The sequence below is a fragment of the Antedon bifida genome, chromosome 3 (genome assembly GCF_963402885.1).
Source record: "Antedon bifida chromosome 3, ecAntBifi1.1, whole genome shotgun sequence".
Classification (NCBI taxonomy): domain Eukaryota; kingdom Metazoa; phylum Echinodermata; class Crinoidea; order Comatulida; family Antedonidae; genus Antedon; species Antedon bifida.
Window position 1 is genome coordinate 3595101 of NC_136228.1, and position 27283 is coordinate 3622383.

The window sequence follows — 27283 nt, forward strand, 5'->3', positions numbered from 1 at the left end:
GTAATTTTCAAGTTCAAATCCAAATAAGTCTAAATTTATTGATGACGGTTTTATAGTCTTAATATAAAGAAGAAATGAATATATAAAATAGTTGACAATTTGTTTAGTACAGTTCAATTATATTTATATACCTGTATCTATGTATGTATTTAGGAATGTATTATATTGTTAAAGTCCTATTTCATACAATTGAAAAATGTATATATAGTAAATTATGATAAAAAGAGAGAAACAATGCACTGCCTAAGTAGATCGCTTCGAATGTCCTCTCGCGGATGGTCTTTAAGTCTGGCTGGGTGGCCTAGCTAGGCTTAGTTTTGTAGGTCTAGCTGGTAAATATCGGTAATGTACGAACACTGTACGTTAGCTATAGGCCTAGCCCGATGTTGTCTAGTTGCTGCATTAATTGTCTTTCTGTTTTTGCCAGAATCCGTTAATATAGATTGGGGAAAACCCAGTATTTTCGCTGAAAAGTTACGATTCTTCCATTTTGTTTTGGCCTTCACGATTTATTATCAAAAGTGGGAGAATCACAAAAAAATATCAATATCAATCCACGTGCAATGCATGTTGGGATTTATGGCGGGCTGCTTAAATTATATAGAATCAACTTATTTTTCTCATTTTCATCACAACAGGACTATTATGGTATTCATTGTAGTATGTAGTTTGTGACCTTAAATTAGATCTAAAAAACGTAGGGAATGGGACTTTAATTCAAATGTATTTGATGATTATTGATAAATAATTTTGAAAGAGTAAAAAATACAAAATTGACTACAAATGAAATGTCATTCTTCATGCCATTGAATAATAATTAGGATAGCATAATCTTGAAGATCATTGCTATCACCATTTTAGCCTAATTTGGTACATTTTATTTTATTTGTACAGATAATTAATAAAGAAAACTGAAAATAAATAAACTAAAAAATAACATTCACTTTTCCTTATATTGTGTATACAAATAAAGCGTGGAAAAAATGAATAAAAAGAATAATTGTAATTTGCATCACAAATAAAACAAAACAAAAACATCCAAAATACTATAATGATGAATAGAACAAGTTTGTAGCTTTGTATTTTATTGATGATTAATTTTATTTGAGTTATTGAAAAATATATATACTATACTTATATATATAATCTTATTTAATCAGCTGAAAAGGATATTCCATCTGCTCGTGGTGCAGAGGTTAAGAAAGCGTACATTAAGGCCTTGAAAGACGGATCTGTCAAAGTTAATCTTGGGACTCTTAAAGTAATTGGACAGGAAGGAGTGGGTAAAACATGCCTTATCAATGCCTTACTTGGAAAACAGTAAGTACTACTGTAGTTAAGTACAGGGAAATGAACATTAGAAATATGTGAGTCAACTAAAGATTACAAACTAGCCATTTATTTCACAGGGCAGATCCAAGATTTTTTAAATGGAAGAGAGTTAATAACTTCTTTGGCACATATAATAATATTGATAGTCTGTCATGTCATAATATTAAAAAGTTCATAATTTCATCTTAACTCTTAAAAGGGGCAGTGCACACCCCTAGTACCCCTTGTTTCAATAAACCACTGTTTCAATAAACTACTGTTTCAATAAACCACTTATTATTACCACTTTTTAAATTGTATTAAAGTGTCACAATTTGAATACTGATTTCAAATGATGTTTACTTCAGATTTGAAACAAACCATCCAGTTACAGATGGAATAGCAGTGATAAGAACAGCAAGCACAACATGGACAGAGGCTAAAGCTGATAGTGGTAAACATGAATACATTTAGCATTGTTATTATTATCCTTATCATTATAAACACATAAGTGGTGTTCACATCAAACTATGGCTAGTTAATTTAACTAGATTATCTATATGATAATTTGGATGTGAACGCTCAATTATGTCCGGATGATGGTTTTTTTTCTGGACAATTATTGCTGCTTGGATTTAGTCCAAGGATAGTCCGTTATTTTATGAGGGTAATCCAATTAACAACCCAGCAGGTGGCCTTCAAACTCATTTTCACCAATGAGATTGAAGTATTTTTTAACCCAATTGACCATTATTATTGACATTATTATGGTCATTTTCATATTTAACATTTGAATTGCAAAGAATATGGCTATTCTTTTGTACCCCCATAAAATGTCCTAAAAATTAAATGAACTATATCTGACGAGGACAGAGGTCTAATACTGTAGATAGGCCTGCAATATTTACTGAAAAGTAGAATACAAAATTTAACAAACACAGAAAGTAAAATGACCAATTGTTTGTAATCACAAGTTAAAAATAACAACATACAGGATAAATTAAAAAAGAGGTGATTTTACTCGGTCAATAACATCGTACTCGAAGAAATATATGATTTACGAGCCTCGAAGCAGTAGTCATGTGATGCAGTTTCAACCAATCACGTTTACGTATTTACATGGGCTATGTAATATATATATTCCTTTAGTATCCAATCGAGTTCGAACAATACCATGAAAGGCCCAGTGGTCTATTGGTTAGGACATCTGCATATCAAGTTGAAGGTTCCGGGTTCGAATCTCGGTTGGGGTGACTTTTTCTCATTTTTACAGATTTCCTCATCTTATTGTTTCAAATTAATTAAATTTCAGTATATCACCGGGCAGTTTAGAATTCATGTTCTGTGCCTGATGTGTTATATATATATATTAATATTTTTAAGTGTTGAGTGAAAAAATATTGCGCTACAGGTACTGAAGCTATTATATTTGATAGAACAGTAGTAAAGATGTAATTCAGGCTATTGAGCAAAATAAGGGGTAAACATGGGCAGAGGCTAATGCTGGTAGTGGTAATCATAAATAAAAATTAGCATATTACTCTTAATGGAAATGTGGAATGGAATTCAATAAATACATACAACCGTTGTATGGTGTCAACAGTCATATTTTCACATACGTAACAATTGTTACTCTCTTTATAACACGCAAGTTACTGTATGTTACATTTTTTGATTATGTACTGTAATTGTAATTTTACATTGACAGTGGTAAAATATCCAAAGTATAGTCACATATCAATGTATGTGTTGCACTAATATGTACACACTGTCTTTTTTTATCCACAGGTAATCCTTCAAATCAGTATACAAAAATGGTCACTGACAAATTGAGAGCAAAGAAAACTATAAACGTATGTCAGTAATAGTGTAATAAAAACATAAAATTAATTAGACTTAGACTTTTCTACTATTCCAAAACCAGTCACTCACATAAGGAGTCTTTCCTAAATAAATAATGAGGCATTATGAGCAGCTAATTTATTTATTTCTAATGTTTCTTTTTCTTTTTAAATCATTTTATAATCTTTTTGGGTAAATAATATTAATTTTTCTCCAGTATTAAATGTAGACAGTATTTAGTTAAACAACATTTATTTTTATCCTTTTATTGTTTTTTATTGTTTGTGACAGGTTGACATGGAACCACTTGATGATAATGATGATGATAATGATATTGTTGACAGCAATGATGATGACAACAATGATGATTACAACAATGATGGTATGAAACTTTCCTTAATTTCTAATCTATTTCATTTTATAATAAGTCTTACATTTATCAGTTAGTTGAAATATTGAAATTATGTAATCAGAGTCAGAGAGAATTTTGAGGCAACCAATTATGGTGTCAGTCATACTTTTCTACCTCTTAATATGACAATGACAACTAAAACTATAATGATGACACCAACAATGAAACAACTATACATGAAAATTACAACAATTATGATAATGAGGACAATTAAAACAATACTCTTGGCAATGAATTTTACAATAGAATGATTAACTGTGATAATTAAACTACTAAATTAATGATGCTTGTTATTTTGTTTGAAGTGACCACTACAGGTATTGATACAGCTACTGAAGCTATCCCAATTGATACAGAACAGCAGTTAGATAAAGATGTAATCAGGAAATTGGAGGAAATTAAGGAGGAGCATTTGGAAGAAACATTCAACATCTGGGATCATGGGGGAGAATACATATACCATGGTCTACAGCGTGTAAGTTATGATTGTATTTGCTTTGAATAAAGGTTGTAAGTCCATGGACATATTATTCTTCAATGTAATAACAACATTGATTATTTACGCAGTGCTCAAATACTTATTTTACAATTTTTGTAACAATATTTATTTACTACACTGTTAATTTTTAATAGAAAACAATTGCACTTGATAAAAAGATCTTGGTCTTTGAGTATTGAAGTTTTTTAATCAGAAATTGTTATCTGAGAAACTTCCTTTTAGGGATCAATTACAGAGTGAAATAATATTTGTATTTTTTTCTAGATGTTCATGACATCGGAAGCACTTTATGTTGTAGTGTTTGATCTCAGTAAACCTCTCGATGATCCTGCCATTGTCATAGATTCTACTGGAGTAAGTATTTTAAGACAATGTAAGGTATTGTGATTAAAAATACCTACCAGATCAGTGAGACGATTAAGAAAAACATCTAATAACTATTTCATTTTATTTTAATCAAATAAAGATATAATAATAATTTTTTTTTATAGAAAAGGCGTCGTCATCATTGGACCAATCTCCAGTTCATATTATCTTACATCCAGACAGTTTATTCTCATAGTCGTATTGTGGGAAAAAACAAAGAAAAGGGAGTTCACAAACCAACTATCCTTATTGTGGGTACACATAAGGGTAAGCTTGGTAAGACTGAAGAAGAACAAAATGTTGAGGTTAATACTTCCATTATTAAAATTAATCAATCAATTTCTGTTCTAAAAGCTAATGTAAAGAAACTATGACTACTAGAATACTGTATCGAATACATTTTTATCAGAAATTCTCATATGAATGTATTTAATACAGTAGTCTTGTAGTCTGTGAAGTATTTATATATCATTTAAAAGAACATGTTTTCATTTTTTTAAATTGTTTACAACCAGGCAAAGAAGGCCTTTAAACAGATTCGAGATGCACTTAAACATAAAGTGTATGAAAAACATGTGTATCACCAATATTTTGCCGTTGAAAACAGCCAAGAAACTACAGATAAGAGCTTTAGTGATCTCAAACAAGTTATTGATACACTTATGACTGCTTTAGAGAAAGAAGTTCCTTTAAAGTGGATGCGTTTTCGATGTGATCTACAAAATCTAAGAAAAGAAAAACACATTTCTTTGTATCCTTTAGGAGAGGTAAGTTTTATTAACATCATTTTTTGTTTCAACCCAATATACAGGTATTTATTATATTTATTACTAAAAGAAGCCAGTGAAGGAGAGGGATAACCAGTTCAAATGCACTTCTATAAAAACCCAAACCATATTTGCATTGATTAATTTTTAAAAAGTCAAGAAAACATTAATTATTTACAAAATTCAAATGTATCTAGGCCTAGAAATATTCATAATAAGACATGAAATAGTAAATAAAAATGTTTTTTATTCTAGACATTATCAGTAAATAGTTAAATATTTTGGCACATATGGCATTTCATATGCTTTCATACAACAATGTGATGTGTCCAAATATGGTAGTGGTATGCCCAAAGATGGTTGTGATAACATATAAAAGACAATAACTACAGCTTTGGGGCAAGTCAAAATTGTTTTATTGAGCTAAAATTATGTAGATTGACAATTGACACATAAACAAATGGAAACCCATTGTGCAAACATCAACAGACAGTAATATTAACCTATTTTTATTATATTATTATGAAACTTATTTATATAACACCAATTGTTTTATATTGTTTGATGGAGGTTTGTATGGCGAAATCAAATGTATATATCAAGTTTGCGGTACACCACATATATAGTTCTGTATTTGATCAATATACTTTGGGTCGTCCTCAGGAGTGAGAATGCTTTGTGATAATTGTATTGTTGTTATTGATTTTCCACATACAGATACAGAACAACATCAAATTCATAATGAAAAAAGAGTGGTGTGGTTGCAAATATTAACAAACAAACAAAACAAATAAATGCACCTCTGTTGAATAAGAATGAAATTTAAAATCTAAACAAACTTTTTATTCATTTTTATATTCGAAATTGTGAAAAAGTCAGTCTCTCCATCTGGTGGTAGTACTTTTGCTTCTGTATTTTTGTATATTATTTTGATTGCGTTTACAATGCGCTTTGGGATTCCATAATGCTTCAAATATTTCAAACAATCTTTTTCGATTAATAGAGTCAAATGCACGCTTAAAGACGACAAAAAACATGTGTCCAATATATTGTAAAATTTGTAAAATTCACTTTATATCTGTTGAATTATGAAACTTGTTTTACAACATTGCATGCTGTCAAATATAGAAATTAGGGGTTGCGGACACTCTCGTGTTATGGCGCACTGTTGCTGTCGCGAACCCCTTGACTGATTGTGTCGAATAAATAAATGAAATGGAAAATAATAAGAGTTTATTTACATAAATGTTACAAAAAATTCTGATCTTGAAATATTTTATTCTTTAGCTGAAAGTGCTGGCAAGCAAGAATGGTATTGTTGACCAATTGGAACTATCAGTCCTGCTTCACTTCCTGTATGATCTTGGTGAAATTGTTTACATGCCTGACAAGGAATTATTAAGAAATCAAGTGGTGCTAGATCCAATGCAACTGGTTGAAATTATTACTGCATTTGTAACAGTCATTCGACCAAAGTTTCTAGTAAGTACAGTAGGCCCATGTAGTTTTCAAATTGTAAATATGTGTTTGTGGTGCCCTATGCAAGTTCGGTGCAGTTCCTTGTTCCTTGTGAAAACATTATTTTTGATCATAGTACTTAAGAATTATTTTTTGGTTTAGAAGTCTGCATTTAAGAGGGTTTTTGATAAACTTGACAAGGGCATACTGGAAGAAGAGTTGTTGTTGTTGTTAGATGTGTATGGGCTAAACTATGTCATTTCATCTATAAGTATTTATCCATATTATGTTTTTTTTTTAAACATAATTCCTGCATCCCCTTCAGATTATAACACAAAATTATAAGTATGGCTAGTAGTGGTGTTTTTTTTTTTTAGTTTCCCATGTTTAGGAAAGCTTTTAATAATCTTGACAAGGGCATACTAGAGGAAGACTTGTTGCGAAAATTATGGAGAGCGCGTAACGTTGACAACGGAAAGAATTTTGAGTTACTTGTAGCACTGATGATTCAATTAGGTTTCATTTGTGAGAGGAAGACAACCAGCAGCCAAGATGTGGCAAGTAAATCTACAGTAGGTTTTATTCAGTTATCTTTTCTAACATGTTATATTTTGTATGGAAGATTATGTAAAAAAATAATGTTTTGGGGATGATACATAATTGGTGAAATTTTAAATAAAATTTCAAAATATTTGTAGGCTTATGACATATTTTGGTTAAACATCCTGCTGAAAGATGATTTTATCATGTACAGGAAATGATCTTTACTTATTAAAAGAAATCTAAATGGCATTTTACAAATCAACAATTTCAGGAATCTGTTGGAAAGAGATCATTTTATGTGCCACTACGCCTGGCTTTCAAGACATCAAGTGAAGTGAAACCAGTACCTGATGATTCACAATCTATCAGTATCTATTACGACTTTAAGGGATATCTGCCAGATGTATTGTTTCCGTACATGATTATTGATTTCCTCAACAAATTTCAAAAGAAAGGAGTTGACCCAATACTCTTGTATAATCATGCTGTACTTTACTTAGACCAAGATCATCATGTGACTTTATCTCTTGTCAAACTTGTGACTAAGAAGAATGAGCAAAAGTTATTGTTAAAGGTATGACAGATTCTCCAATGAAATATTGCTATTTGAATGGTTAATATTTTTGATTGATTTGATTCTGCAATTATCATAAATGATCTTATTTTGAGTTTTATATTCATTGTTGAATTTATTTTCATTATTATAAATTTAGGATATAGAAATGTCACAACTAAGTTTTCTTTTCAGATGACAGCAAGTTTTGGTAATGAGGAACCTTCCTCTGAAGCTTGTAAAAAGGTTTGTAACAACCATTTGTTGATTACTATATGAATAATTGTTTGACATTACAAGATATTAACAATAATTAATTATATCAAATAAAAACAAAGAGTTTGCTTTCTGCTATTTGTTTAACGAAATGATGCCAGTAATAAGTATTAAAATTGTATTTTTGTTGTCAAAAGTCAATGAAAACTTTTTGGGGGCCGCATACAGGAAGTAATTTAAAAACAGAAGATCTTTAATGTGTACTACTGATTCAAAAGCATATATTTGATATACAATATTATTCTTATTGTGTGTCTTAAATTGTCAATTTGCAGTGTGCTGTACATTATGTTGTTAGAAATCAACATTCAATTTTATATCTTTAGGCATTGTCAGCGGTTGAGATGTCATTTGAACTTTCTAAAGATGGTGGTAGAAGAGGGATTCAGTTTGAGAGATGCATACTTTGTGACAAGTGTAGTGATACATTAGGAAAGAAGCATATTCAAATTCTTGAGGATCTCCAGCATGAGAAGTTGCCATGTAATAAAGATGGCAAGCTTGTTGAGATGGATGTGGCACGTTACAAGAGACTATTTGGAAGTAAGAATAATAATACAGTAGTAATATAACAAATGTACAGCATACTGTATCCTTTAATACATAATATTAGTTAATAAATCCCTTAAAGGCATTGAATCAATATTGTTTTGCAGTATGTTGTCTTATACACATCATTTTTAATTTGTGGTAGAGTAGTTGCAAAAGTTATGGTAACATTGCTAGATGATCATAACATTCTGTGGTTGTACAATTTTCTAATTGAATCCATAATCTCTTACTTGAGAGATAAGTGATATAATGCAATTTTTTCCAAAGAATTAAATGTCTGAGATGTTTATGTCTACATTTCTAAAAATTGAATTTTTTATCATCTCGGTGTTGGCACTATAGTTTAGCCACACACACTCTAAACATTTGAATGCTGATGTTTATTGATTTAATTTAAAATAATGTACATGTAAATCTGATTTTTATCAGTGCAAAAGAATATTCCATCGGCTATTGCTGCTCAGAGTCCAGAAATCATATTAGAGTATTTTAAAGCCTTGAAAGAGGGATCTGTCCCTGTCAATCTTGGAATGCTTAAAGTGATTGGGCAAGAAGGAGTGGGCAAAACGTGCCTAGTCAATGCATTACTAGGAAAGAAGTAAGTACTAGTTATTGGTCAACAAACATTATGACAACCAAACTAATGCATAGAAGATAGATTGACATCTGTTAAGTGATTGCCTGATTTAATATAATATATTTAATAATATTATTGATTTATGTCAGATTTCAGAAAAAACATTACGTAACAGATGGCATAGCACAGACTACAACTGTTAGCTCAAAATGGGAAGAAGATATTAATGCTGATAGTGGTAAACATGATGAATTATTATACAAATAATGAATGTTTATGAGTTGGATGGTGAGAATATTTTATGAGTTAAAAGATTGACTGCTCTATTTTTAATGAGGCAGAGCCGACTCATGAAAAATTCTCTCCATTCAATGAATACAAAATAGTCATTATTTGTTTTATAACACACCTACTTTTATTCAATGTATCTATCATAAATCATTGGCGAATGCTAGGCCAGGAAGATAGGCCATTCAAAAAGACAGTGCTCCAACTTTGGATGTGGAGTAGAACAGTTATGATGGCACGCACAACAAGTTGATTTTTGAACGCAATCAGCCAACAACATCGTGTGGCAAACATTTTCAAATTGTTTACAAAAAGCCTAACGTGCTTTTAATCAATCTGGCAACTGTGGCATGGTGTCAGCAGTTTAAGTTTTACATAATTTACATTATACAATTGTTATTTACAAGCAATTGCTATGTTACCGTGTTTTAATGCTAAACTGTATTTTTTAATGAAATTGAATTACATTAATCAATGAGTTTGACAGTGGTAAAACATCAAGATTATAGTCACATATCAATGTATTCACTTAAATCAAACATACTGTACGATCTACACAAATATGTACACTTTGGTTTTATCCCAACAGGTCATCCTTTAAAACAGTTTAGAAAATTGGTTGCTGACAAACTGAGGAGAGCAAGGTTAAATAGAAATGTATGTCAACAATAATGTAATAAAAATAAATATTAGTGCCTACAGGACAATTCCGCTATCAAACCAACCATAAGTGAATGTTTTTGTTATGAATTTTGAAAGTTTTCTCAAAGCTAAGTTAAGTTGGAAAGTAAATGCTATTTTTTTTACACTATTAAAGCTAGACAATATTATTATGTCAGGTTGAAATATCAGCTATAGATGATGACGACCGTGTTGATATTGTTGACGAAAATAGTATTAATAACAAAGGTGACAATAATGATCATGGCAATGATGTAAATGATGACAACCACGACAATAATGATGACCATGGCACTGGTGTTAATGATAACAACCACAACAAAGATAATGATGACCATGGCACTGGTGTTATTGATCACAACCACAACAATGATGATGACCATGGTTTGTAACTTCTCCTCAATTTATTCTTCCAGTCAATAATACTGATAAAAGAATATTATTAAGAATTGAGTATTGATATTATAAGAGCGGTTGACTACAAATATATATAACCTATTTCATTAAAAAGTGGCCAAATGTTTAAAAAAATGGATTTTCTTCATACTTTGATAATTAATCACACTTTAGGTAAATATAACAAAACTGGAATATTTTTTAAAAATTAATCGTTGCAATGGTAACAGGGGTGTGATTCCCCCTCCCCCCAAACAACGCCGATTTTAGTGAAATCTTTTTGTACCAATCTTGCTCTTATGTAAACTTGCATAAAAAAGAAAGGGACTGTCAATTTTAAACGTAATATCCTTTATAGATTAGATCATAGTTCAAGAGTTATTTAGATTTTCCCTCCAATGAATTACATGAAGACCCGAGTTATTCCATCCAACCCAATATATTTATAGAAAACACAACTTCACCTAGAAGGGACACAGGCCTTGCACAGACTGATGAAAGTAGTCTGTTCTGTTGGCCAGAGGAAGATTAACAAAATCATATTGTCATTAAGTTCTTGACATTGCCAGAAGTATATGAGTGATAATTTGTTATCACAATTTGAGAGGAAAATGCATTCAAATTAATTGGTATATTTTAAAAGTATAGAACATAATATGCGAGTACTCATATTATAACACCACACATATCAACAAAAGTGTGTAATATCAGGGAAAAATTACAATAAATTTTTCCATGGTCGCTCGATGTGACGAAGGATGGACATAGTAGCCAGGCTGTGGACGAAATACTATGCCCACATACAAAGAGTTCACTCTTATGAAAGATAATTGATTGAGCAAGAAAATATTAAAATGTGGGAAAGATTGACAAAAATGTGCTTAACGCAAAAAAAATTGTAGAAAGTTGATTAGAAATTAATTTTGCGCATTTTTAAATTTTAAACTTTCTGTGAAACACGCCATTTTTACTCCACAGAAATGAATTAATTTATTTTTGGTTTTTATGCTATGATCAATCATTGAAATTCATAAAATCGCACGCAAGTCATGTTGCGCAAGTCTGATTTCATTAAAAAATAGGAGGTTTACAATTTCATGTGAAAGTCGATATGTTGACAAAGTTACAAAATATTATGTTTACACGTTTTTGAGAAACGCATGCACAAAAATAGGGTGGAAAGAAAGAAGAATAATACAGGAAAAAAAAGATGATCTCATACAATTTCAATAATGATAACAAGGACCATTATGATGCAGCAATAATTTTATGAAATAATAATTGTTTTACCTACAGATACTGAAACTCTATTGAATACAGATAAAAGTGTACTTCAGAATTTTGAACTAAATGAGAGAGAAACCTATGAAGATATCTTCAAAATCTGGGATCATGGGGGACAAATGATGTACCATGGTATACATCGTGTAAGTTATGATTGTATAGCACTGTTTCTATAATTTACAGTATGATTTATATATAATTTACACAGTGCTACGCAACATCATTGATTTACATATACACAATATTATTTAAAAAACCGTTGCGAATTAAAGTTGGAATTTATTCTGACTTGTTAAGCCTCCACTGATTGTGAGGGCGTTTGTTGTATGAGAGAATGTATCTAGTAGAGTAGAACTAATGAAAAAAAGGGGCCAACCTCAAAAAAATTGCAACAAAAGGTTTTTCAACGGATTTTGGTAGTATTGGGTGTACTAAATAACAGAAAAAAAGTCTCAAGAATTTTGACCACCGGAAAGTGGTTTTTTTTCAAGATGGCCGCCAAAATAGATAAAACGTTAAAATGTCAATACCTCCTAAACTACTTGGTCTATTGATATGATTTTGGTACCAAAATACTCAGAACATACATATTTATATTTGCCCTAATAGAACATTTTGGCCAAAAATGACCGGAAATGCTATTTCTTGCATGTTTGACCTTTGACCTTGATATGTTGTATCTTGGTAACAACTGACCGTAGGGAAACAAATTGTGACTCAAATTGTTCAGAATGTACATATTTACATTTATTGTAATGAGACATTTTGTCAAAAAATGGTTAGAAGTAAAGGTTATTGACCTTTAACCTTTATCTATGTAGAATGTCCATATCTCGGCAACTATGTGTGGTAGAGATTTAAAATTGGGCTCTAAATACTGAGCATATGCTTATTTATATTTACTCTAATGAAACAGTTTGACAAAAAATGACCAGAAACGACATTTTTTGATGATTGACCTTGATATGCTATATTTCGATAATGACTGACTAAGACATACTATTTATGGCTCAATTTGTTCAGAATATAATTATTTTTATTTCGTATAATGGTCTAATCTACCCATGGAATTAAGAGCTTTCCTGGGTAACTGTAATATTTATAAAGACTTTTAGAATATGAGTTCAAGTTCAAATTGTTCAGAACATACTGTATACATTCTTAATAATAATAGTGAATAAAAAACCCGAAAAGTAAACAAAAACAAATATAATAATAATTTTTAATTTCTAATTACGGTATAGCAGCAGTTGATTGGATATTGTGCATGTATTTAGTACGGCTTCCTAAACAACTTTTTTAACTTCGTCTTCATCATCGTCATCAATCTCTCTATCTACGTTGTTCCATTCTTCTAGTTGACACACTCCCCAAACTGAAGTACATGCCAATCCATAGCATCTACAACTGCAACATACAGTTTTACATCCAGTAGTACAGTTACAATGGATGATTTTCAAAAGTTCTTCTGAAGCAGCAGTTTCAATCGTCATTATTGGCACAAATGTTTTATTAAAAACTTCCCCGACTTGGTAGCATCCATGGTATTATCTTTCTTTATCCATTGCATGATTTGATAGTATACTCTAAGACTGTGACATTTTGTAGCAGATGAGGTTGGTGGTAGTAGTTGTTGAGGTTTGATAAATTATTTACCCTCAGCAACTTTCTTATTAAACAGCTTGCATCTGTAGCTATTTGGGAAATCCAGTGACTTGGCTCCAAAACGAATAGACATGGCCTTTAATCCAAACTCCTCGATAGTTTGAAGTTTCTGATGCGGTTGAGTGAAACTATCGGCACACATCAGTGTCATATTCTAGGTTACTTTCTATCAATTTATTGATTTATTTGCCTTCCTAAAGATGTCTTTAGGCTTTGAAGAGTGAGGGTGGAAACGGACTTGATATTTCATTACATCGTCTAGAGAGATTTGTCCTAACTGAATTTGATGGAAAGAAAGAAGAATTCCTGTCAAGGCATGAGAACAAACACAAATTTATCAACATGCTTTCATATGAGCTATAGAAAAAAGAGTGGAGTTGTGGCTTGATGGTTATGATGCTTGGCTACCACTCCAAGGGTCCTGAGTTCAAGTCCCGTCACATGTCAGGATTTTTTCTAAGGACCAAATTACTCCACTCCCAAAGACTTGTAATAAGACTTTGTTTACGTAGAGCATCTTGTGTATATGTTTGTCTTGTGAACCTCTGAGGGTCCCTAATGATCAGCAATAGCTGGATGGATCACCCTCATTAAATATGGTTTTAAAAAAAACAAAAAAAACGATGTTGACATTGCTCTGGCAACAGTTGAAGTCAGAAGTCAATAATACAGTAACTTTGATTGGAGAAGACACGGACTTACTGGTACTTTTACTGTATCATGTAAATACAACAAACCGAGAAATGTACTTCAGATTAGACAAAGGAAAAGATGGGCCTACTAGAGTGATTAATGTAACCAGATTGAAATCTGTTTTAGGATATAAAATCATCCATTGTAACTACTGGATGTATGTTGCAGTTGTAGAAGCTATGGATTGGCATGTACTTCAGTTTGGGGAGTGTGTCAACTAGAAGAATGGAACAACGTAGATAGAGAGATTGATGACGATGATGAAGACGAAGTTGGAACAGTTGTTTAAGATGCCGTACTAAATACATGCACAATATCTAATCAATTGCTGCTATACCATAATTAGAAATTTAAAAGTTATTATTATATTTGTTTTTGTTTACTTTTCGGTTTTTTATTTACTATTATTATTAAGATTGTATACAGTATGTTCTGAACAATTTGAACTTGAACTCATATTCTGAAGGTCTTTATAAATATTACAGTTATTTGATTCCCAGGAAAGCTCTCTATTTCATAAGTAGATTAGACCATTATACGAAATAAAAAATAATTATATTCTGAACAAATTGAGCCATAAAAGGTGTATCTCAGTCAGTCATTATCGAAATATAGCATATCAAGGTCAATGGTCAAACATGTCGTTTCTGGTCATTTTTTGTCAAACTGTTTCATTAGAGTAAATATAAATAAGTATATTCTCAGTATTTAGAGCCCAATTTTAAATCTCTACCACACATAGTTGCCGAGATATGGAAATTATACACAGATAAAGTTAAAGGTCAATAACCTTTACTTCCAACCATTTTTTGACAAAATGTCTCATTACAATAAATGTAAATATGTACATTCTGAACAATTTGAGCCATCATTTGTTTCCCTACGGTCAGTTGTTACCAAGATACAACATATCAAGGTCAAAGGTCAAATTGTCAGAAATGGTATTTCCGGTCATTTTTGGCCAAAATGTTCTATTATAGCGAATATAAATATGTATGTTCTGAGTATGTTGGTACCAAAATCATATCAATAGACCAAGTAGTTTAGGAGGTATGGACATTTTAACTTTTTATCTATTTTGGCGGCCATCTTGAAAAAAAACACTTTCCGGTGGTCGAAATTCTTGAGACTTTTTTTCTGTTATTTAGTACACTCAATACTACCAAAATCCGTTGAAAAACCTTTTGTTGCAATTTTTTTGAGGTGAAACCTTATTTCTACTCTACTAATCTGGTGGGTGAAAATCTGTGATAATACCATACATGGCTCTGTGGTCTAGTGGTATGATACTCGCCCTGTAAGCGAGAGGTTGCAGGTTCGAATCCCGCCAGAGACATTTTTTCATACAACTAAAAAATACGGAACTTTCGCCAATGAGCTATGCTCGACGCGATTATGAGATCATGTTCCGAATATGAGCACTGTTTCTATAATTTACAGTATGATTTTTATATATTAGTATACAGATATACTTTGGTATTATATTAACATTGATATTTTATGCATATTTTTGGCTATAGAAGTTTCCATATTTCTATAATTACTACACAATCTGTAAACTCTACATAAAATTGTATTAATCAGTAGTAATCTTGTTTCCACCTAAAGTAACCTATTTAAATGTAGAAATACATATTTTAGTACAAAAGATCACAATATCTTTCCATGGTACTAATTTATTTTTTTGAAATGCACTACTATTACCAACGTTGCACTCTACATTTATAATGTAAGAAAGTTTATTAAACCTAATACATTTTTGTTCCCAATTTATTTTACAGGTGCCAAGAAGTATGTGTGCTTTTTGAAAATAAAGTGGTTTGGGGGTTTTCGTTTTATTTTGCAAATTGTATTATTTAAATGTCGGAAATTATTTAGATATTTTAAAATTATTTACCACTATTAATACTTCATTATTTATATCGATAACAACTTAGGACATTCTTTCTGTGCCGCGCCTATCAATCTAATCTTTTTGCCGTGTTATACGATTTACGATCCATACGTACGTACCCTCACTGTCAAACAGGTACCGTACGTAACTTTTATTACGTTTGGGATACATAAAAAATGAAACAAATACAATTGAAAAAAAATGGAAATATTGTGGTTATGAGCCTCGTTTGGGGTATGTATAATAATAATATGCAGAAATAAGAAAAGTATAATATGCATACGATATAGAATTTAGTGGAAAATCAAAACAGTAAAACTAGTGTCTCTTATAAATACTTCGCCTAAATTAAGCCTTATTTTATACATTCCAAATGTTAGACGCTTTCGCCGACAGGATTGCCCGCTTTTCGATACATTAAAAACAATCTCATTTGCCGACTGATACGTAGCCCTACACCAGTTTTACTTTAAAATCTATAGCTTTTATTTTATACAGAAAAACGTCACCATTTACATAAAATGGGAATCCCAGATTTTTTAGTTTTAGCGGAAGCATGTGCATCGCATGCTAGCAGCGCAATACGGCCGTTTCCGGAGCCAAAACAAAATATTGGTTAATTTTTCAACCAATAAAAGTGCACATGATCAATCATTACCAAACAACCAGATGCCCAATCACATTGCAATAATTTTTCCTTCACGTCAAAGATTAAAAATTACCACATTTATTCGATAATTATCTGATTTAAATGAGAAAAAAAAGAATCTTCGCGTAATTGATCGAACCCTCTTCCTTGGATATTTGGAAAAACAAATAAACAATGCATCGTGCGTCATCGCATGTTTATTGAAATTTAATATGAAGTGTGCCTAAAGAAGACCATATTATAAAAAAAAAGATACGCGCATAGTAACTGTTTAGCGTCGGCTTTTTAGCCTGCCTTTGTTTTTTTAAACAAATATTTTATGATGAAATGCGTCCGACAATGAATATCTGCCCGCTCCCTAATTTTCTAAAAAAAATTGAATCGGAAAATAATTTTTTTTTTTCATTGAGGGTGCTAACAGATTAAAAAATTTAAAGTTAATTTTAACTTCTTTAGCAATATTGATATCTTTTATGCTGTCTACAGATACATTTCTTGATGTTACATTACAGTTATATTGATCTAATCCTACGAAAATAGCCTACTAGATATGCTAGGCCCAGTCGCATCTAGCTTGGCTAGTTAGTTAAGCCTGATCTGTTTGTCTGGCTGACAACAGGAGCATATATTGCAAACAAACTTTTTTCCACCCACTCCTCCCAAAACAAATTTAGAACTTGACAGCAAACAAACAATTTGTTTAGCCCTAATTTGTCAAATATTTTATATACATTATTTTTCTAGATGTTCATGACATCAGAAGCACTCTACATTGTAGTGTTTGATCTCAGTAGACCCCTTAATACTCGTGCTGATGTCATTGATTTTACTAGAGTAAGTATTGCAAGATATTGTGATTGATTGTGTTCCCCAAAAACATGAAAAATGAAGATTAATAAAATAAGACTTTAAATAGCCCATTTTGCAGTAATAATAAAATTATTTACTTCTCCAAAAAAAAAAAAATAAATAAGTATTTCACTTATAAAAAGACAAAAGAAATGGTTACTTTTAAACAAAAACTACTGACAGACAATTTAAGCAGTTTTTTGCTTTAAATTACATTTTTTTCAGGTAAATAATAAATAATTTTTTTTAGTTAGAGTTTTTGGTCAAAGTGAATAACTATTTTCGTGACATTAAAATGGCATATTAAAAAAAATGTGAAAACAAATTTGTTGAGCCATGAAATGTGCAAAAATTCACATCTGTGCAAACATGGCACCCACAAATGTCCAAATCTGTAAACATTCGTAATTCACTAATGTGCAAACATCACGCAGTTATTATGTAAAAACGATTAGTTTTGATGTGCAAAAAGAATTCCTACAAATGTGCAAAAAGAATTCCTACAAATGTGCAAAAAGAATTCCTACAAATGTGCAAAAAGAATTCCTACAAATGTGCAAATTATTTTCTCTTGACGACAGTTATAAACCATGTGTTGTTATGCGCACATCAAATTATTCACCACAGGGGATGTATAAAAATCACACTACCTACCTAACTACTACAATCATGGGTGACTCTCTAGAATTAATTTATAATCATCATAATGTCAGAGATTTTTAGTATGTTTAGTATATTTAAAGATGTATTGTCCCCCTGAAAAAATAATTCTCAACACAATTTTTGTTGAATATACCATTTTAATGTAATATAATAGTTATCCACTTTGACCAAAAATTGGATGGAAAAATGTATTTACCTGAAAAAACTGTAATTAATTGAATTTAACCATTTATTAGGTTATATGCATTATCATATATATTTATTTATTTTTTCTTTAGCACTATTTTGTCCCTCAATTATCTTGATATCAGTTTCATCTAGCTAAGTAAATTTTTCAGAGTATATTCCTTATGGCCAGGAATCGATTCCTTCCTTATGTTTTCACGGTGCGCAATCAAAAATTTAACGAAATCACGTTTGTAATCATATCTTCACAAGCATGAATCACAATTAAACAAAATTTGGTACTCATAAATTTCAGGTCATATTTCATCATGTGGCAATACAATTACGTGCGTAGCGCATATAACGCATGCGTACGCTCGCTTAACATTTTCAAAATTGTCAAAATTTATTTTAGTTAGAGTATGTTTCAGACAATTTTAAGCGTTTAAAAAATTGCCATGAGTGCATAGATTTGTGCACGCGCACTGCACATTAAACGTTAATACACACTCTTTTTCCCGATTTCTGTTTTACAACCTTTCTTTAATAATATCATATTTGATTCACTTTTCTAATCGAAATTGCGTTATACGAGCACGTCAAAAGTGACAGGCTACGCATGTGTAAGTTAACAAAATAGTGAAAATATGCTAAATTTTAAAATGATTATAGATCGCCAGAATGCTCGGGAACACCTATTTTTCATTTCATTTTCTTGAAGTGTATGTATCATATATGTATGATTTATTATGAAATTAAGAGAACAAAAGTTGAGTAAGTCTTCATCAATTGCATATTAAATTTTAAAAATTTAATTTCGACAATCAAACAAATTATGACATTTTCTTAGGCCGAAATAATAACCTTTAAAACATTAACTTTCTTCTTTAAAATGTTCATATATTAAAGTTAAAAGTATATAGTTTGACATAGTTTGTCATTGTTTAAAATTTGTAAAGATGTCATCATAGTAAAAATTTATAATTCATTGCGGTACGTAATAATCTATCTGCACCAAAGTGGTCACTGCATAGTAAATACACAGAGGAATCTTTCTACAACTTTTAGTCAGTTGTGTATGGCTTGGTGGCCTGTGCTCGGTGGTCTATGGCATTCAAGGTACCGAGATTGAGTCTTATTTCTTATAGTGTATAGATTATACACATGATTTATAATGAAATCTCGATAAAAAGTAACTTAAGTCTTTATTATTACTGTATGTAACAAATGTGGTTTATGACATTATACGCAGAGGGATCTTTGATCGGATTGTGATACCGACTATTGTATTTGCGTTAGCAAGATCCTATCATATATTATAAATAATTAAAGATTCTGAGAAAATCAATCAATCAATATATTATTTAAAAAATAATTATCTTTATTTAAATCAATGTATATAACCTATAATTTGTCATAGTGACGAATTAAATCTAGTTAATATTTGTAATTTTATAAGTGAATACATTTTTTTTTTTTTTTTTTCCATGCAAGTGATTAACTTGATTAAAACTACAAAATAACTAATTCAAATTCTGATTTAATTAATCTTCATTTTTCATGTTTTTGGGGGACAAAACATCTTTAATAAAATTTCGGAGTTTATTTTAATAATTTTATAATTGAGCTTATTCCAAATAATTTGGTCCTTAAATAAATATAGATCTATTGCTGGATGTAAGTTTTGAGAAGGCCATACACATTTTTATGCAATTTCTAAGAGTTTTTGTTACTCTAAACTCTAACTTAAATGTCATTTTAATTGAACATTATTTTGTAGAAAACGCGTACACATCATTGGACCAATCTTCAGTTCATATTATCTTACATCCAGACAGTTTATTCACATAGTCGTATTGTGGAAGATGACAAACCAACTATCCTTATTGTGGGTACACATAAGGGTGAGCTTGGTAATGATGAGGTAATACTATTTCTGTTTATATATTAGGAAGTTTTCGCAGGAGCGCGTAAACGTTAACTTTATTTCCCAACGTGCAACATGCAAGCTCCACTCACTTTGTAAACAAATCGATCTGCTTGTGCGCAAGCATTATGAAAAACTTTAGTTAGATATCGAAACATGGAAGAATCATTACTCATTACATTTCTGCAAAATAATTAAGAAAACAAAAATGGGAAATTTAAATATGTTTTTAATTAAGCCAAAAAATAAGAACTGTGCATCACAATATCCTATTTATCATATGCATGATTAAACAAGCCTAGCTAGGTGTAGTATCTAAGGCGCCAAGGTATTCCATTATTTGTTTTAATACGTGCAGCGTACAGTATGTTGTGTGCGCGACACATGCGTTTCGTTCTACACTTCCCGTCGAAATTAAAAAAGAGTATGTTGCGCAACTGTTGGCTGAACTATGCTGTTTTGCAAATAGTAGAATGTTGACGTCATCCGTTAAGGGTTACGTGCTCCTCCGAAAACTCCCTGTTATTAAAAATTGAGAACTAATACATTGTTGTTTTAAAAGCTATTGGTGTATGTATTCAATACTTTAATTTTTTCAATTAAAATATTATTGACTTATGTCCTTGCAATATATATAGACAAATTTGAATTGTTTATTATAACCAGGTAAAAAAGCTGTTTGATGAGATTGAAAAGGCACTTGAAGACAAACCGTATGAAGATCATGTACATCGACCATATTTTGCCATCGAAAACAGCAATGCTGCAGATGAGAGCTTTATTGAACTCAAACAAGTTATTGAGGACCTTATGACAAAATTAAAAAAGGATGTTCCTTTAAAGTGGATGCGTTTTCGTTGTAATCTACATGATCTAAGGAAGGATGACCCGAGGAAGCAAAAACCTTTTCCTTTGTATCCTTTAAAAGAGGTAAATGTTGTTTCTTTTTTGTTTTGTACTTTTATACTTTTGAACGCCACACTTATATAAATTAGCTGTGCAGATTTTTTTCATTTTTTGTGGTAATATGTGATAATATAATGAACCTATCACAACAATAATGCTTGCTATAGCTTTTGTACAATGTCTTTGTTATGTAAAGTTTCAGGAATTCTTGGACCATGATCCTTTATATTTACTACACTATATTATACTACATTGATTTACTAAACTATTTTAATGACATTTGTATGTAAAAAAAATCAATAAGATTTCATAGTGGAATAATAATGGAAGGACATTCATTATTCCTTTAGATCAAAACACTGGCTTCTAAGAATGGCATTGTTAGCGAAAGGGAACAGTCAGTGGTGCTTAACTTCTTGTACGATATTGGTGAAATTATTTACATGCCTGACAGGACATTATTAAGAGGTCAAGTGGTGGTAAATCCAAATAGCTTGGTTAACATTGTCACCCAATTTGTAACTGTGGTTCCACCAAAAGTAAGTAGACTCATATCAAATTATAAACAAGTGCTCAATATCATTTCTTTTTCCTTTTTAAAAAATTGTATTTTCTAAATTTTAGAGGCAAGATAATTTTGAACAGTAAATGCCTGAAAAAATCTAAAAAGTTTTCATCCTAGAACTATATGATACCCATTTATGTTTCCTTTGGTAAAAATGATGTTTTCACACGTCAAATCAAATGACATCATGATTAGTAAAAGCAATAATATCGTGACAATACAATGATTTTATTGTTTTTATTTATCATGACATCATTTGATTTGAATTTTAACAATATTATTTTTATCAAAAACAGCATAATAATTATCTTATAGCTCTAAACAAAAACCATTCTAATTTCATACTTATCTATTTATCATCGCTCATGGTGGTATAATGTATAAGATTATATGCGATCCTTAAAACTTGTTATTGTGTCTATTTAAAGCAATGATGCGTTGTCATTCTCCTTCAGTTTCTGAATATTCTGTCACTGAACACACAATCACATTTGTGGCTAATTATTGGTGCTTTCTTTTAGCCGACCGAGTTTATAAAGGCTTATCGTAAGCTTGGCGAGGGCATACTAGAGGAAGTCTTGTTGCAAAAATTTTGTAAAGAGTGTAAAGTAGATGTATGCAATGTAGAGAATTTTGAGTTCCTTGTAGAACTGATGATTCAATTAGGTTTTCTTTGTGAGAGGAAGACAACCAGCAGCCAAGATGTGGCAAGTACATCTACAGTAGGTTTTGTTTCTTTTTATTGTTTATGTAAACCATTTTAAAGGGCCAACTGAGACAATTTTTCATTTTTATGCTCTTTACTTTGTATGGCATTTGATGAAATAAATGTTTGTTGAACTTGTTGATAAATTAATAATTTCCAATGTGTGTAATATGATTTGTCTGTGATTTTACTGAATAGTTAATACACAATTTTAGCCTTGAGACATGATTTGTTAAAATTTCTACTAAAAGATATTTTTAACATATAAATTAACTGATCTTTGGTTCTTTTAAATGACATTACACAACTTTATCAATTTCAGGAATCAGATGTAAAGCGATCATTCTTTGTGCCACTACGCTTTGCTTTCAAGACATCACGTAAAGTGAAACCAAAACCTGATGATTCACAATCTATCAGTATCTATTACGACTTTGAGGGATATCTGCCAGACGTTTTGTTTCCATATGTAGTTAATGAATTCCTTTCCAAATTTCAATCTGATGGATTTAAGACAGAACTATCGTGTAATTATGCAGAACTTTACCTCAACGAAATTCATCATGTGACTTTATCTCTTGTTAATTTTGAAACTAAGAAGAATGACTCATCTTTTGAGCAAAAGTTCTTGTTAAAGGTATTGTACAAACTCTAGTGAATATTTAATAAATATCACAAATATATTTTAATTTGATAGAAGTTAAATAAATAAAACAAAACAATAAATATATTATTATTTATTTGCTTATAGTATATATTATTTATTTTATTAAGGTCTTTATATTGCCAATTTATTGTCAATTTCATAAATCTGTTAAATATCAATTAAAGAATTTACTTTTCATACATATCAACTCAAATTCTAATATCAATTATTTTGGTTATTTTTTTACAGATGACTATTAAACAAAACAAGAAATGTGACCTATGTCCACAAGCCTGTCAAAAGGTATGTTATGATTGTGTGAGATATTAAGAGTAGTGTTTATACATTTTACATCCATTTTTCTATTGCATACAAAAAGTGTTGTATATTAACACTTAATAGATTGTATTAAAAATATGTAATTCTGTAAAAATAATGATAATTGAATAGTGGCTGGGGTTCAGGTAATGGTTAAAAAATGCTTGAGGTTATCTGGAGACAACTGTTACTGATACACGGTATAGTATAGTCTCTAGATCACCTCATAGCAATAAAGTAGCAATGATTTGAAGAAAATGTATAGCAGTAGCCTACCTTTTGCATATATTTTAATAAATTTAGAAAAATGTTTCTTTTATTTAAAATACATATGTTGTTTATTTGGTTGTTTTCATTTCTTTTTACAATTGTTTTGTAAATAATGAAATTCAATATTTTTCAAAACTTTTGTTCAATAAAGTAGCTGTTATTTTATTTTGTTTTGTAAATTGTCTGTTACAGTTATCTCTAAATCTGTATTTAATTTATATCTTTAGGCTTTGTCAACGGTTGAGAAGACATTTGAACAATCTAAAGATGGCGGTAGAAGGGGGATTCCATTCAAGAGATGCATTTTATGTAGTTGTAGCGATAAGAAAACGAAGCACATTCGAAAACTTGATACATCCAAGGACAATGAGTTATATTGCAACATAACTGGCAAGGATTTTTGGACTGATGTTACACGTTACAAGCGGCTATTTGGAGGTAAAGTAGTAACAGAGACTACAAGTTTAATTATATTTCATTTATTTGTTTATCAACAATAACAGTGCAGTTTAACAATAACATATTAAAATTGATGGTTGGTCTACAGAATCATTATTGATAATCTATACATTGTTACAACATGCTGCTATTAGCTGTGATATCTTCATTCCTCTTACCAGTAGTAGTACTATCAGAATCATTATTGATAATTTATACATTGTTACAACATGCTGTTATTAGCTGTGATATCTTCATTCCTCTTACCAGTAGTAGTACTATCAGAATCATTATTGATAATTTATACATTGTTACAACATGCTGTTATTAGCTGTGATATCTTCATTCCTCTTGCCAGTAGTAGTACTAGTAGAATCATTATTGATAATCTATACATTGTTACAACATGCTGCTATTAGCTGTGATATCTTCATTCCTCTTACCAGTAGTAGTACTAGTAGAATCATTATTGATAATCTATACATTGTTACAACATGCTGCTATTAGCTGGGATATCTTCATTCCTCTTACCAGTAGTAGTACTATCAGAATCATTATTGATAATCTATACATTGTTACAACATGCTGCTATTAGCTGTGATATCTTCATTCCTCTTACCAGTAGTAGTACTATCAGAATCATTATTGATAATCTATACATTGTTACAACATGCTGCTATTAGCTGTGATATCTTCATTCCTCTTACCAGTAGTAGTACTATCAGAATCATTATTGATAATCTATACATTGTTACAACATGCTTCTATTAGCTGTGATATCTTCATTCCTCTTACCAGTAGTAGTACTAGCAGAATCATTATTGATAATCTATACATTGTTACAACAATCTATACATTGTTACAACATGCTTCTATTAGCTGTGATATCTTCATTCCTCTTACCAGTAGTAGTACTAGCAGAATCATTATTGATAATCTATACATTGTTACAACATGCTGCTATCTTCATTCCTCTTACCAGTAGTAGTACAACATAATCATTATTGATAATCTATACATTGTTACAACATGCTGCTATTTGTTGTGATATCTTCATTCCTCTTATCAGTAGTAGTACTATCAGAATCATTATTGATAATCTATACATTGTTACAACATGCTGCTATTAGCTTTGATATCTTCATTCCTCTTACCAGTAGTAGTACTAGTAGAATCATTATTGATAATCTCTACTTAGTTAAAATATTAAAATATTAACAATCTATTTGTCAAGATAGTTAAAATTCAAAAATGTGAATGTTGGAGGTTCAATATTATAAAACTATTTATTTTTTTTATTTGACAAGAGTTTAATATGTTGGCTGTTAAGTTTGAATCTCATTAGGATGCAACACAACAATGTAGGCACAACATACTGTAATTAATTTGACCAATGACAAGTAAATAAGCTCAGATGAGCTGTGCATTGCATCTTTGTGTGCATCCATGAGATACTTTGCTGGACCCAATGGTGTCCACTTACAGGAGGTTCAACTAATATTTTTTATTTTATTTGCAGATGAAACAGAAAGAAAAAGAAGAAATTCAGATGAAGGTAATTGATTGAAATAAGTAGATAAATTTTGCAAAATGTTGTACTTTTATGGACTCAATGATATTTAATTATAATAAAGTATTGATTTTGTTAATGCTGTGCTGCCCTCAATGACGATTATTTGGATCTCTAGGATGCAACACAAGAACGTAAGCACAACAATAGTAATTTGACCAATGACAAGTGAAGGATTGCATAAGCTCAGATGAGCTGTCGCTTGTTGTAGATTACTCGCATGGCAATTTCATCTTTTTGTCTCAAGTGATTATAGTTAAACATTGTATGCAGTGCTCCTCCCCTCTTTTAACAAACACTTAATTGATACTATCAGCTGAATCTGTCATAAGTAGGCACTTTTATAAGCAGATACTTTTCTGGACCCAATGGTGTCCACTTACAGAAGGTTCAACTAGTGTAATATTTTTCATTTTATTTGCAGATGAAATTGGAAAGGGAAGAAAAAGAAGAAAAACAGACCAAGGTGATTGAAATATTATATATCAGATAAATAGATTATTTAAAAAAAAATTTAAATTGTAACTATGTTTTACTTTTATGGATGATAATTAACTAGTATTATAACATGGGTTCAAGGATGTACAGTAGCCAATCAGATGCGCTGAAATGAATCACATGGCGCTCTTTATTTTTTCACTATCATGCACTGAAGTGGAAAAAGTTCCCAGCAAAAAAGCATAACACCACTGCGTGTAAATCATATGGCAGAGTATTACCGATCGTGCTAGGCATTGTACCATTTTCTAGGCTAGGCGGTGATTTGGTTGGCAAGCAAAGTGGTGATAATAATTCATAGACCCATGTTGTAAAACAAATAACGCACAATTCTAAGTTTGTGCGTTACTGGAGATGCAACGCACTCTCTGGTTTTAAAAATGTTGTGCAACATACACCATTGTAAATACCCTCAAGTTTGCCGCATCTCCTCTAACGCACAACTTTAGACTTGTGTGTTATTTGTATAATAAATTATTTGTCTCTGTTAATATCAATGAATTTTATTTTAGCATAAGATGGGTACCATGATTTATTCAGTGCATACATGTTCTAGAAATTGATTTGTGGATATGGCACGTCATTGTGAGAGTCTAACAAATACGCAGAGTATTTATATTATAATATCATGGACTCATAAAGCTCTGTATGTTGTGAAACCTCTCAAAGCGCTGATCATACAGTAGAAACTGAGGGAAAAAACTAAACCCAAACCAAAGAAAGGGATACGCCCTTACAAGGTGTGACTTGTCCCGTCATCCCCGACTCGAGCGCCTCCTACCCTAGTAAAAGAATATAACTACAGCAAGATATCAACCGGTACCATTCCCAATGACTGGATGAAGGCCAACGTGATTCCTATCCATAAATGAAATTGGTATAGACAATTTTAAGTAGCAAATTTATGTCAAATTACAAATGTAGAATTGTTTATGGTCATCATTCACCTAGGTCTAGATGGCAAAGAAGATTGAACTCATGCAACGGACGATCGGGCTAGGCTAGTCTGTAGCTAGTAATAGGGGTACCCATTCAGTAATACTAGTTTACTAGAGT

General features: G+C 30.9%; 1 protein-coding gene and 1 non-coding gene across 2 annotated transcripts in view; both read left to right on the plus strand.

The window, feature by feature from the left end:
* The first annotated feature begins 3848 nt into the window (after positions 1-3848).
* LOC144838081 (uncharacterized) overlaps positions 3849-27283 on the plus strand; it is a 64653-nt gene continuing 41218 nt past the window's right edge. The window contains exons 1-24 of the mRNA XM_078693440.1: positions 3849-4040; positions 4329-4418; positions 4556-4735; positions 4946-5197; positions 6485-6679; positions 7033-7227; positions 7470-7772; positions 7947-7997; positions 8354-8570; positions 9009-9177; positions 9306-9394; positions 10034-10101; positions 10284-10509; positions 11818-11948; positions 17451-17540; positions 20164-20307; positions 20977-21240; positions 21567-21755; positions 22303-22503; positions 22810-23124; positions 23383-23436; positions 23949-24159; positions 25679-25714; positions 26154-26195. Of these exons, the coding sequence (XP_078549566.1) occupies positions 3849-4040; positions 4329-4418; positions 4556-4735; positions 4946-5197; positions 6485-6679; positions 7033-7227; positions 7470-7772; positions 7947-7997; positions 8354-8570; positions 9009-9177; positions 9306-9394; positions 10034-10101; positions 10284-10509; positions 11818-11948; positions 17451-17540; positions 20164-20307; positions 20977-21240; positions 21567-21755; positions 22303-22503; positions 22810-23124; positions 23383-23436; positions 23949-24159; positions 25679-25714; positions 26154-26195 (3904 nt within the window). The remainder of the gene's footprint in view (positions 4041-4328; positions 4419-4555; positions 4736-4945; positions 5198-6484; positions 6680-7032; positions 7228-7469; positions 7773-7946; positions 7998-8353; positions 8571-9008; positions 9178-9305; positions 9395-10033; positions 10102-10283; positions 10510-11817; positions 11949-17450; positions 17541-20163; positions 20308-20976; positions 21241-21566; positions 21756-22302; positions 22504-22809; positions 23125-23382; positions 23437-23948; positions 24160-25678; positions 25715-26153; positions 26196-27283) is intronic.
* Trnat-ugu (transfer RNA threonine (anticodon UGU)) lies at positions 15428-15499 on the plus strand. Its single transcript has one exon. It is a non-coding gene; the product is annotated as a tRNA-Thr (tRNA).